The sequence below is a fragment of the Aquarana catesbeiana genome, linkage group LG02 (genome assembly GCF_042186555.1).
Source record: "Aquarana catesbeiana isolate 2022-GZ linkage group LG02, ASM4218655v1, whole genome shotgun sequence".
NCBI classification, from domain to species: domain Eukaryota; kingdom Metazoa; phylum Chordata; class Amphibia; order Anura; family Ranidae; genus Aquarana; species Aquarana catesbeiana.
The window spans coordinates 723,721,270-723,734,564 of record NC_133325.1 but is presented as its reverse complement, the minus strand read 5'-3'; the positions used below and the strand labels follow the sequence as shown (position 1 = coordinate 723,734,564).

The window sequence follows — 13,295 nt, the reverse complement described above, 5'->3', positions numbered from 1 at the left end:
TGTGCACTGCCTTGCTGACTCCTGTCCTCCTCATTGCTGACCCCTGTTCTCTGTCATGCTGACCATTGTCCTACGCCCTTTGTCATTCAAAGTGTGACAGCGCTGAAATCTGAAAATTGCCTAGGCAGGAAGGGGGTGAAAGTGTCTGGTATTTTAGTGGTAAAAAAAGGAAAGGGGCAATGCACCCTGGTGATCTTTGATCTCTTCCATGTTGTTCAGGTAGACCTCCGCGTCTGCCTCAAAGGTTGCCTACCCCTGAATTACATGATATAAAGATAAAAACAAAAACCAAAAAAAAAAAACACAGGACAAGTTTTAAAAAAGCACATCAGAAATAAAATCTATACTCACTTGGAGTAGTCAAACAGCCTGCTGTCCCAGAGATCATGACTGCCTCTTGGGCCATCATGGAAGAAGCAGGAATTTGTACCATCAAACTGGTTGAGTCCATCTTCACTGTTCTTTGACGCATGGCTATGAACTACATCCAGGAGAACTGTAATTCCCATAGAATGAGCTACATCTATTAGTTCTTTCAAATCATCTGGTGTCCCATAACGACTGTAAAATTAAAGATATAGAAAAGCAAACTATAATAAAGGCGGCTTTGCATTTACCCTCAGTTTAAGTTTTTAAAATCTGTATGTTTGCAATCAAAATTATTCCAGTAATTGGCAGGCCAATAAAATTAATTGTGCTTTATTTGGACCAAAGGTAAAAGCAAATTGTTTTTACAGATAACATTTTTTAAAGTAAAAAGGTTTTATTTTTACCTTGATGCAGCAAAGAAACTGGTGATTTGGTAACCAAAACTTGCATAGTATGCGTGTTCCATGACAGCCATCATTTGTATACAGTTATATCCTGTATGAAATAAATATTTAGAAACATATTCAGCTTATAGGTCTATATGTACTTAAAGTGGAAAAAAAGTATTATACCTAAACACTCCCCCGCAATCATTACTGTAAGCTATGTTTAGCGTTCTGTCCCAAAATGAAAAAAAAATCAGTTTTTACACCTTTATTTTGCGGTATTCAGTCTGTTATGTGATTGCAATCCCCCTCCTTTCCAAGTCTAGGAGCATCTGGTGGGCCTGTCTAGTTAGGACTGGAAGCACCACTTCCAAAAGAGACTCTGCTCCTTTATAGCCAGTGAGCATGTACAGGATGGAAGGAACCGAGTCGTAGATCCCCTGTCAGTGCCTCTCATGAATGAAGACGTATCCTCATTCATGAGAAAATTAAGAAATGATACAAATTATCCAGTTACACAGGAGGGATGGCAGAAGGTCCGGTTCACAAATAGAGCTATGCACAGGCTTTGGATCAAGACTGGCTATGGAAAAAGGAAGCTGAATGCACGCAGAACTGTCAAATGTAGCTGATCCACAGATCCAGGGGTCTGGTCTGTGTACAGAAAGTAACTAGCTGACCTGACTGTAGTGAAAACTGTCTCAAGCAGGCTGGAGGCATTGGGAGAGGAGAAAGCCGAGCAGCCGCTCACATTCTGCCCGCTGTGCAGAATGGTAATGAATGTAAAGAACAAAGCCACAGACTGGGTACCTGCATGTACATGGACCCAAAGGTTTGGTTCATGAGTTGGATAAGGCAGTGGATCTTTGTTGGCTGTGCTCTGGACACCGAATGCAGGGAGAGCTGTCAAAGAATGGCTAGTAATGGGGAGAGCACAAATTATCTTTGCTTTCAGCAATTCTTTAACAGTTCTCCCTAACCCAGCGATGTTATCACTGGGTTTGTGCTTCTCTTTGCAATGTAGGCAGATGATGGCTGAGAAGGGATGCTATACATAGCTTCCTGAAACCAGCACAGCACCCTTCCTTAGTACTCCTCCTATTTGTCTTGATAGGTAGAGATCAGTCTGGAGGAGTTAGCATTTCCAGGCAGATTGCATTTTTTAATGCATATTGTGCTAGGTATTGCCTACATGCTGAGCCTCCATGATTGAAAGAATTTAAAAAGGTGGGCCAGGGACAGTTAGGCTGGGGGGGGGAAGAAATAGATGACACTGGATTTTCTTCAGCCAGGAAATGAGGCAGGCCCTATATGACTTGCTACAGCTTAGAAATGTATAATTTACATAGAAGCTCTATCAGAAGCTCACAGTGTGCAAGCAATCAGTAAACATTTAAGGACAGTAGAGAAGCTTGTACAAATGTGCAAGATTGGAGGTAAGGCCAAAGAGAAATTTTGACATACCTGTAAATGATGTATCTTTGTAGTCCAGTACAGGACGTAGGGTTCGGTTTATAGACCATGAGTTGTATGTCACTACTTCCAGGAAATTTGACACTGTCAAAATTTTTGCTTGGTCCACCCCCTAGTGCCTCATATAACCCCAACCATTAAGTGAGGCTCCCGTTTTGTTAGCAAGCAATAAAGAGATCACAGAAAAGAGGGACCTGTTTCCTGTACTATACTCTAAGATATGAAATTTACAGCTGTGTCATAATTTCTCAGTATAGGACACAGGAATCAATTCAAAGACCATGGAATGTACCCAAGCAGTAATCCAGGGGTGGGCAGCAATACAGCTGAAACAGATGCACTGAAAAAAAACAAGAAGGGTCAACAGAACCAAACAAAGAGTTAGCAGTAAAAGCACCTCACTGCTGGAGCAAGCAATAGCAGATTCGACAGCCCCCTATCAACCAACAGTTTGGGGAAACATGAAACAGAAATTTGAGCTCTGCTCAAAGCAGGAGTATAGACATTAAGTGCTGTATAGGTCCCAGAACCCTTTCTCAATGGATGAAAGGGCTCAGACAGGAAGGTAGGGATTCTTTGCCAGAGGGCAGAATCCCCATTAAAAAAAAAATGGCAAATTGACCATCCAGCTGGGTGCAAGCAAAGTAAGTAATTAAAACAAAAAGGGAGCATCTCCTAAGGGAGATTTGGCACATAGCCATAAAAGTCATGTCTGACCCCTAACCTCTAGGGGGAGCAAAAAAACAAAAACAAATGCTGTGCCATCTGGGAGGACATGGCAGAGAAAGAATATAAATTCCCAAAAGACAATAGTTTCCAGACTACCCCGTCCAGAAGTGGAAGAAAAAAATAATAATCCAAAGCAAAAGTACAGTCGCTGATGGGAACAGAAAGATCCACTTTTATAATGGTCCTACAGTAAGGAAAACCCTTTAAAGCTGTAGGGAAGGGCTCAGCTTGGCAATGAGGTCCCGCAGAAGTCTCATCAGGTGACAAAGGAAAGCCATCTTCAGGAGAAAGTTCCAGAAGAGGTGCAAGGTCTCAAGAAATAGGGAGAGGATGTTCGACCAGGATCTACAAGGTATGAATTGACACACCTTAAGCGGGATCAGGAAGAAGGATGTAAAGAATGAGGAATGAGTAGAAAACTCAGGATGAGGTTCCCTATCAGACCACTAGATGGAATTGTCTTACCAGAGACTACAGAGCAGGGGAGAGTTAATCTACAAGAATGAAGATGTAAAAGGGCAGCCAACACAAATCATAGAATAGCCAGTGTAGAGAATATTATTAGTACACAGTAGACAGCATTATGATGAGAAGCTCTGGAAGCAACTTCCCTAAATCATGGTGAGGAAAAATCTTGAGCTGCTTCTGTCAAAATATCCATATCTCCTGTGTTCTCTGCCACAGCAAGTGCATCAAACAATTCTGGTTTTAGTCCTTGTATATAGTTGGGGGAGGGGAGGCAGAAGAGCATTTGTGGCTGATAGCCCCCGCTAATTCGAGAAGTGGGGATAGCCTCTAGAAGAGATCAAATATAGCGGCAGTAAGTTCTGTGATTGTCAGACCAGTCGCATGTTTTGTGCCTATAAAGGAGCCTGAGTATGGGGATGAAGCCCATACTCCAGAATGAGGGATTCACAATCAACTTGACAGAAACTTGAAGTTTCCCCAGGTCCTACGATGGACTCACTGTAGTCTTTATAGCATGTTCCCACTTCTAAGCGTCTAAAATCCTCTCCTGCGCAGTGCTTACATAATGGACATGAATTTCATGGATGTTCAGCTAGTCCAGTATGAGTGAACTTGGGCAACCCAGATGCTAAGCGAGTTCTAGTGGCCGTGTCTATGAAGAATCTGGCAACAATTGGGATGGCAACCTATCAGCTTGTGTTGCTGGCCAAAAATAGCAGCTGGAGTGTGTAGCTAGCAGTCCTAAAAGCATTACGTCACTAGCCAGAGAGGGTCTTCAAGCAAGGAGATGGAAAAAAGATTGCAAAATTTTAATGTGTAAAAAGCTACAATAATGTTAGCCAATAGGACAAATAATGAGACAAAAAAAAATAAAACACTTTGGAGTGCAAGTCCCTCTAAAACTGTGTCCTATAAACCTCTTGAGTGCATGGTACTATAATATGTCTTCTAGGATAAGAATCTAGTGTATACTATAGAGCCATCAAAACATTTAAGCCAGTAACCAGAATGTTCATGGGTACAAGGAAACTGTCTTACCTTGACCATGTCCTGTTAGAGACCCAGGCTTTACCTGTCACAACAGGCAAACCACCAAGGGGGTCTTCAAGGTCTGGGGGTCATAGGAACAGACCACGGCCCTGGGCCTGTATAGTACCCTGCAGGTCAATATACTTATTGCATCATGTGCCATGGTGAGCACCAGATGCAGGATCCAGTGCCCAAAGCAAACATTACATTACGCTGCTGCAGGGTCAAGGTATGGCCACTGATCCGGTACCTGATAAAGAGCTAGGTCTTGATATAAGTGTCAGTCAAAAGAGGTAAATAAATCTGGTGAACAAATAGAGGAAAAGGTTTCCATCACCCAAGGACACTAACAAAAAACTGGAGCCTCATAAAGTGTTCAGTTATATGGGGACACTAGGGGGCGAATCCAGAAAAGCTTTGCCAGTATCCAATCACTTAAAGGTAGCGGCATACAATCTATAGTCTATGAATTGATTCCTGTGTCCTGCACTGTATGATAAAGATAAGCATATTTAAGTTTAATTCCACAAAAGCCAGAAAATGTGCAGGTGTGTGTGTGTAGATAGATAGATAGATAGATAGATAGATAGATAGATAGATAGATAGATAGATAGATAGATAGATAGATAGATAGATAGATAGATAGATAGATAGATAGAAAGAAAAGTCTGGATGGCCGCACCCCCATAAAATCACCTTTATTGATCCATGATAGAAAAACGACAATCCATACAGCAACGGGGGTACAAATACAGCACAGCTAAGCAAAACCATTAGATAAAGCAGGTAAATACAATAGGTTTGTTATTTTAATAATAATAAAAAATTACCTTTACAAATGTTCTAACTTGCATTTCAGCCTATTTATTTTAATATCATTGGTCATAATGTGTTTGTTGCAGCACACTGTGTTTTGATGTGATTGGGCCCTTTTAATTAAGTGTTGTAGCACTTATTTTAATTGGAGGCCACAGTTTTACTTTAATGTAAAAAACAAAAACAAAATAAATAAATAAAAATATCTGGCCTAAAGAATTCAATATTCTCTAGGCAATTCCACCACATATATTCAGAATTCTGTGGCATAAGCAGGTCAAAAAAAATTCTACCCCAAAAAATACACCAGCCTCAAATCTATATTTTTCATTAGAATGTAAATAGAAATCCAAGCAGCATACTAACATTAAAGCCAGCTTAATATTTTAATGCTAATGACCTTCATGTAAATGATGGGAAAAGGTCACTTTGAGATGTCCAAAAGACCAACAAATGTAGCATTTTTCTATTTTAATAGGAAGGAAAAATGAGCAAAAATGCAAATGCAAAAAGCAGTTTGACTTCTGAATACTAACTATGCCCATCTGCATGTCCTGAACTTCACTTGCACTTTTGATATTTGCAAGGTAGATCATGAAAGCAAGCGGAAGTAATTGATTGTTTTGTACTGTGCCTTATGCTTAACCATGGCTTTTTTTTTTCCGTAAATACGTTTCCAACTTATATCTTTAATCATTTACATATTCCTTATCACATTCTACTCCCTCAAGGAAGCTCTTAAAATGAACAGACATAAAAGTCGGTGTAGATCTCTTTGAGCAAAAAAAAAAAAAAAAAACACCTAATTCAATACAAAAAGAAAATCTTTTGTAAAAAAAAAAAAAAAAAAAAAAGAAAAACCTCCCTCCCCACTTTTTGTCACTTAGTTAAACTGCCATTCTTTGATTCGAAATGAAGGAAACCTGAAGGGAAAATAGTTAAGTGATAAATCCACAGAAGTTCGAACAAATTCTTCTCAAGTCAAACTTTAATGTGAGAAAAAGAGATCCCCCATCAAACAGACAGCAAATGATTAATATCACTAAAGGATAACCTTCAGGTTATTAAGAGCACAGTAATAAATTCTGTTTTTTCCCCCTCCTCTGAAATTCTGAACATCCTGTCCTATTGATCACGGAGAAGCGTGAACATACTGCAGTTATCTTTAGAGTGTTTATGAAAAGTGTGTTTTAATGATTCAATATTGTTCACATTGAAGAAAAATGTGATAGTGAGAATGGTGTTTCATCAACAGAGCTTTACTATATATTACATAACTGGGCTTATGCGAGAATCTGAATATTAAGTCCTAATTTATAATAACGGTGCAGGCTTATTTCATACCATGTTTACCACCTTATTTTGCTTAATACAAAGTCAGATTATTCAGCTTGAGAGCCAGTTTCAGAGGCTGCCTAGGCTGCATTACCCAATATAGTCCCAATGCAAGGATGTGACAAACAGACTTATTTCCTATGTTTTTAGTTCACACCAATGCATTGTAATGGTAAGTGCTGAAAAGAAAAAAAGGATAGATTGCACTTGTGCTCACAGCATAGACGCATTGCAGCCCATGGTAAAAACACAGAAATCGAAAATAAGAGAAAAAAAAATACAATGCAACAAGTGTTAAAATGCATTGCAGAGTGGCACAATTTAAAAACATATGTGCATTTCTCTTCTCATAATAGAAAGAAAAAAATTCTGTTGGCACACCACATTGGAGAATCACAAAAAAACAAAAAAACAAAACAACAGCTGTGCACACTTTATAACTGCAGATATTGTAAAAATCAACAATGGAATTATATACCTGTACGGAACTGCATCACCACATTTTAATGGTACGGATGTTTCACTTACTTTATATTTTTTTAATTAAATGTTATTTGTGTGTAAGGCATTGTTTCAATGAGAGGTGTGGTACTGTAATTTTGTTGTATATTTTATTCTTACAATGACAATAAAGGCCTTTGCCTTCTTCTTCTAATATAAATGACTTGTAGCAATATGTGCTCAGCTAAACTTCCAGACAAAAATAAATGTATTTTTTAAAAGAATGTTGCTTTCTTAGTTGCTAAAGCAATACAAAGGTTTCAAACTAAATGCATCATTTCCCATGAGCCTATAGGCTATATTTCCAAGCTTAGAGCTTTTTCTAGGAAAACATGACAAAAGATGAACTTTAAGTTGCAAAGTGAACTCTAGGTTTGAAAAGGGGACATATATTGATCCCAAAGCAAAATGTGACAACCTACAAGGAACCACACAATTATTAATGTAACTTACCCAGATCCTTTATTTTGGGCAGGACATTATGGGTGAAATTTTTATAGGTTGCGACCTTTCCTTCTGGAGATGCAATTCCAACATGTGACTCGTATATGCGGACGCTTTTTGGTCTTTGTGGATGTTCATGTTGATGCTAAAATAAAAAATATATTACAATGAAACTAATTTTGATACAAAAACACCTTCCTAGTTAAAGCATATACAGTGTACAAATTACTCTAGGGTATGCACTGACAGCTTTCCAAACAAGGGACAAGTAGATAGAACTGCTTTTTCTAAGCGCATATTCAGGGCTGCATTAAGAATTGTTGCACCCGCAGCATTAGTTCAGATGTGCAAGCTTCTCATCTAACATTAATCTTACAATACATTAAACATAAGTGCACCGCCCGATACTTATACCTTCCATATTACATGCTGTCAATAATTTGACTTTTACATAATCTTGGTGCCTACAATTGATACATCAGCCCCTACCTTCAATTTCCCAACTGCTCCACAATTATATATATAAATAAATCACATGTAACCGCCTACCTCTTATTTATATGTTTTTCAGGCTATTCCATTTTATTGAACTTACATTAGAGAAGAATTTATTCCATTCATAATTGGTTTATTTCTCGATGAAAGCATTTTCTATATGGGATATATACTTTATTTGCTTAGTTTCATTTATGAAGTGGTGTGGACTTATGAGTGGCGTCTAAATAGCCGTTTAATGTGTTTCGACAATGTTTTCTAATTTTATGGTGGTGGAGGGTTGCTTGAACTTATTTTTAGAATTTTGTGTCTTGAGATTATTTATTTAGTTCATTGAAAATTAGCATTTTTGTAATTTTTGTAACACTCACAGTATATATTTGATTAGTAGTTGGTAAAGCCCTGGAGGCTTCAATTTCGGTTCTTTATACCAACAATCTTCTCTCTAATTTTCTCTTTTTTGCTGGTTATTTTTGTTGTATACTTTACATGGAACAAGAATCCATGCTATTTAATAAATTTTTAATAGTGAGTGAGCAACCAACTACTGTTGGCTGGTACCTGACTTGTTATCCCCTTGGTGTCCTTGGTATCCTCAGGAAAAAGGAATCTTGCCCTTGATACCATATCCCTGAGAAACGAGCTGACAAATTTACCTAGAAATAGTGTACGGAGAAGAAGCCTGACGCATGCAAGGACCCTCAGGCAGAACAAATAGGGAATCAGAATGTTGAAAAAAAAGGTGTAGGCTTCACATATACTGGAACACCACTCGAAAAGTGAAGCACCCCATAAGACTACAGTTCGGGGTCATGTTATTCAACTTGCTTCAGCGTGTAAACGAGACAGAAAGCGTTGCAACACAGAACTACAGTCTCTTATGGCGGCCGCAGATGCACTTTGGAAGGCACGTCCCACTGCTACACATAAAAAAGCTTGCGACACCCTGGCGAAATAAATTGATCTTCTCTCCACCTCCCGAGCCAAAAAGGCTCTATGGTGGTCTAAGCACAGGTACTATACCTGCGCAGATAAACTAGGTCCTATGCTGGCCAAGAAACTGAATTCGGTAGGAAATCCGTACAAGCCTGTTCAGCTTACCTGAACAAGTGAAAGAACCACTTTCCTTTTTGTTGGACAGCCTCATACATTGAATATCTGGGAGTTCGGCTGACCCCCACTTACTCCTCTATATTCTCTGTCAATTACTACCCCGTTTTGATACTTGACCACTCTTATGCAACATGGCAATTTCCACACCTGTCCTGGTTGGGTCGAATCCACTCTGTAAACATGACAGTCTTACCAAAAGTCCTGTACTTTTTCTGCACCTTACCAGTACGGGTCCCTCCACATTTTCTCTGCCTACTCCAGAGCAAGATCATGCACTTTATCAGGGCTAATAAAACGCCCTAGAATTACTAAGGCTACCCTTTTTATACATAGATTACAAAGTGTTTTGGGGGTTCCCCATGTCTCCAAGTACTATCTACAGCTCAGATCTCCCAATTAACGCTACTTCATGCTTCCTCCAATGTCCCTCTATGGGAGCTTCTGAAGCTCCCCAATTGTGCCCCTCTTTCTATGCAAGCGCTTCTTTGGCTTCCCCAGAAACTTTGGGCGACGTCATTGAGCCCGAGCCCTCTCATGCTACATAGCTTAAAGTTGTGGTAAGATACTCAAGCTCCCTTATGTCCCCCTTCCTGCCCCTGCTGCCCATTACTGTTAACTCATTGTTCCCCCCTGGTCTTGACCAGCCTCAGGCGTTTGCGTGGTGGACCTCGCGGGGCCTTACCCAGGTACGCCATTGCTGCCAACACCTACTCCAGCAAGGTGGTCTGCATTCTGTGAATCCTATGAAGCTCCCCATGCAGAATTATTTCGTTTTCTTCAGATCCAACATCGGATAACTATGTTCCGGCGTACCTCCTCCTACCCGTTCCAGACACCTGCTTTCGAACACATCTGTCTACATGCCCTGGTTTTCCCGGGGGTTATCTCAACTCTCTACGCAGCTTTGAATGGCTGATCATCTCTCACTTCAGTCTCCTATGTGTCCCAGTGGGAATGAGACTTGGGTCCCGGGATCAATCCGGTGGACTGGAGCAAGGTCTTCTGTAGCTAAATGTTCCTTTAATACTGCCATCTTAGAGGCAGCATACAAAGTGCTGTTGTGGTGGTATTGGGCTCCAGCACGTATTGCTCATGCCAACCCGACCTCTAACGATCGCTGGTTCTGGGGATGCAGCCATCGTGGGGATGTAATTCACACTTGGTGTGCCTGCCCGCGCTTAGTGGGTTTTTAGTTCCAAGTGTTTGGTTTGTTGTTCTCTGTTCCATTTAAATGTCCGTAAAGAGGCCAAATTTGCACTATTACATTGCCCTATCCCGGCTTTGTTGCTCGTCAGCAGAAATTGGCAACCTGTTTATAGCGGCCAAAAGGACCATTGCTCAAGCATGGAAAAAAAACACAGTCCCCTTTCGGTGAAAAACCGCTTGATGACCATGATGGTCAATGAACAAATGTCTAGTATACGTAAAGACACGCATGCCAAGTTCCTTAAATTTTGGGAGCAATGGCTGGCATATTCCTTCCCTTAACTCCCTCTGGCTTGTATGGATTGGCTCTGACTGGTTTCCTGGGTGATCCCGGTTCCCTTCTCCCGCTTCCCAATACCCCACTTCTTATTCTCCCCCTCTTTCTTATTTCTCTCTCGGTTATCCTTTTTCTCTTACCAGGGCTCTTAGCCCTTTTCGATTGCTAACAGATGCCCAAGATGATTTTAATGCAGAATTAATGCATTTTTGTCCTGGTTATTCCTGCACTTATGGGGGTTACCCCAAACAATGCATGTTGCACTCAGGATTTTTGGTGACCGTTTAAACAGGAGGCGGATCTCCTCCATTTTCGTTGTGTCCTTTTGTCTCTTATGCACTAGTTCTAGCCCCTGCGTGGGCAATCTAAGTGCCTTTGACATTGTTATATGTTTAACATTGTTTCTGCAATAAAAAACTTATTAAACCAGAAAAGTGAAGCACCTTCTTATTATGATCCTTAGGAAGAGGACAAAATGATGGCAACACAATGTTCTGGTTTAGGTGAAATGAAGAAACCACCGTAGGTAGGAAAGAAGACTGAAGCATTAACATCACCTTATCCTGGTGAAGAACCAGGAACGATGCCTTGCAGAAAAGTGCAGCCAACTCAGACCCTGCAAGCTGAAGTATTGGAATCCAAAAAGTCAACCTGTGTGTAAGGAGCAACAAGTGAATCTCTCAGGTAGGTGCAAAAGGACACTAGCTAAAAACTGAGGCTTAGCTGAGCAGGCAGGAGGTATGACTTGCCCCTGTGATGTACGCTTAAGAAACACCATTTTTAATGAACGAGAGCTTTGTACAGCAAGTCCATAGCATAAAAGCAAACAAAACATCTACTTGCTCAAGCTACTACTATTTAATAGGTTCCTGACTAACAGGTTACCCCCTTAAAGTGTTTACCCAAAAACTATCAGCAAGCTCAGAGTTCATTAAAGCCTCTGGGCTCCAGAACTTAAGATTCTGAGAAAATAGAAAAAAAATATTTTGGCTTACCTGCAACTAACATATCTTGATATATAGTGTAGTTTGATACAGGATTGATATTCATAAACCCTGGGTTATAGGCTGGTAACCACAGGTGACTGGACACTGATCAAACTTTTGAGAAAACACCACCTGGGTGCCTACCTATAACCCTACCCCACTCAATGAGTGCTCAGTTTTGTAGTAAACAATGCAGAATAACACAGGAATGAGGGGAGGGTGGTCTGTGTCCTCTACTGTACTCCTGTATAAAGAATTTACAGGTAAGCTAAAAAAATTCTCATTTATTTCATACAGTAAAGGACACAGGTTTGATACCCTTAGACTCTAGGATACTCCCCAAGCAATAAATGAGAAGGGTGGGCAACAACAGGGAAAGCAAAAATGTGCCAAAAGGCCCAAAAATAACAGGTGCTAATAGACCCAACTCAGAGTGCTGCTGCAAGAAAATTTCAATCAAAAGCTGCATCCACAGAAAATTGGACATCCATCTGTTAAAACTTTGAAAAGATAGGAACAGAAGACCATCTGATGGCCTTAAAAATTAATGTAGGAGGTGCTTTATCCCTGGAATGTAAGCTCTTGAGATAAGCAATAATGGATTTTGAAGCAGGGTGTTCCTTTTAAGGCCAGGACAAATAGAGAGTCCATCTTTCAGACAGAAGTTGTAGCTTTGACGGCTCTAAGCAAGTCCTGACAGTGAAGAGGAATCTCCACTGGGTGCTTTGGTGCAGTGCACAAGTAGGGAAAGATTGGATCTTCACTAAGGTGGAAGGTTGACACCACCTTAGGGAGAAAAGAGGATCTTGTGGCGCAAGAGAAATTTGTCCCCAGAAACAATGAGGTGTGGCTCCTTATAAGAGATGCTTACACAGGGACACGTTTAATAGACTTGACAGCCATCGCGAAGGCTACCTCTTTAGAAGAAATCATTCAAGGGAAGTTCCCTGATGGGTTCAAAGGGTGTTTTCTGCAGGCCAGAGAGAACCAAATTGAGGTCTTAAGGAAGAACAGGGTGCTGTTTGGTTGGTTTGATCAGAGAAACACCTTGAATAAAGGTCTTTACCAGGGAAAATGCTGCAAAGTGTTTTTGGAAAACAATGTAAAGGCCAAGACCTGTCTCCTAAGAGTACCTGGACAAAGTTCTGGTCAAGTCTTGACTGTAAAAACGTCAGACTGCAAGGCACAGAGCAATCTCTGGGAATGAAGTGCCTTTTTTCATACCAGGCAAAATATTTTTTCCAGGTACAATAATAGATCTCTCTGGGAGTGGCTTAGCTTTCTTTTGGCAATGTGGGAGTGGTAGACTCAGAGACCACTCTGTCTTTCAAGACCTGGGCTTCAACAGCCGCGCAGTTAAAGTCATTGATTAAGAGGCATGGTGGAAAAAGTGGCCTTGAGACAGGTCTAACTTGTTTGGAAGTAGCTAGGGGTCATCTCCTAGAAGTCAGAGTATGCCTGTGTACCAGGTATTTTGGGCCAGCTTGGTTTAACCACTTTAATACAGGGCACTTTCCCCCCTTCCAGCCGAGACCAATTTTCAGCTTTCAGCACTGTTGCATTTTGAATGACATTTGCACGGTCATGCAACACTGTACCCAAACAAAATGTATCATTTTTTTCCCCACAAATGGAGCTTTCTTTTGGTGGTATTTGATCACCACTGGG

The 13,295-nt window shown here is 40.5% G+C and overlaps 1 protein-coding gene across 5 annotated transcripts in view; it reads right to left on the bottom strand.

The window, feature by feature from the left end:
• Positions 1–13,295, bottom strand: part of GBE1 (1,4-alpha-glucan branching enzyme 1) — a 309,698-nt gene that overhangs the window by 165,088 nt on the left and 131,315 nt on the right. For all 5 annotated transcript variants that reach the window (XM_073617016.1, XM_073617018.1, XM_073617015.1 and 2 more), the window contains 3 exons: positions 7,560–7,695; positions 774–864; positions 352–561 (listed from right to left, as the gene is read on the bottom strand). In XM_073617016.1, the coding sequence (XP_073473117.1) occupies positions 352–561; positions 774–864; positions 7,560–7,695 (437 nt within the window). The remainder of the gene's footprint in view (positions 1–351; positions 562–773; positions 865–7,559; positions 7,696–13,295) is intronic.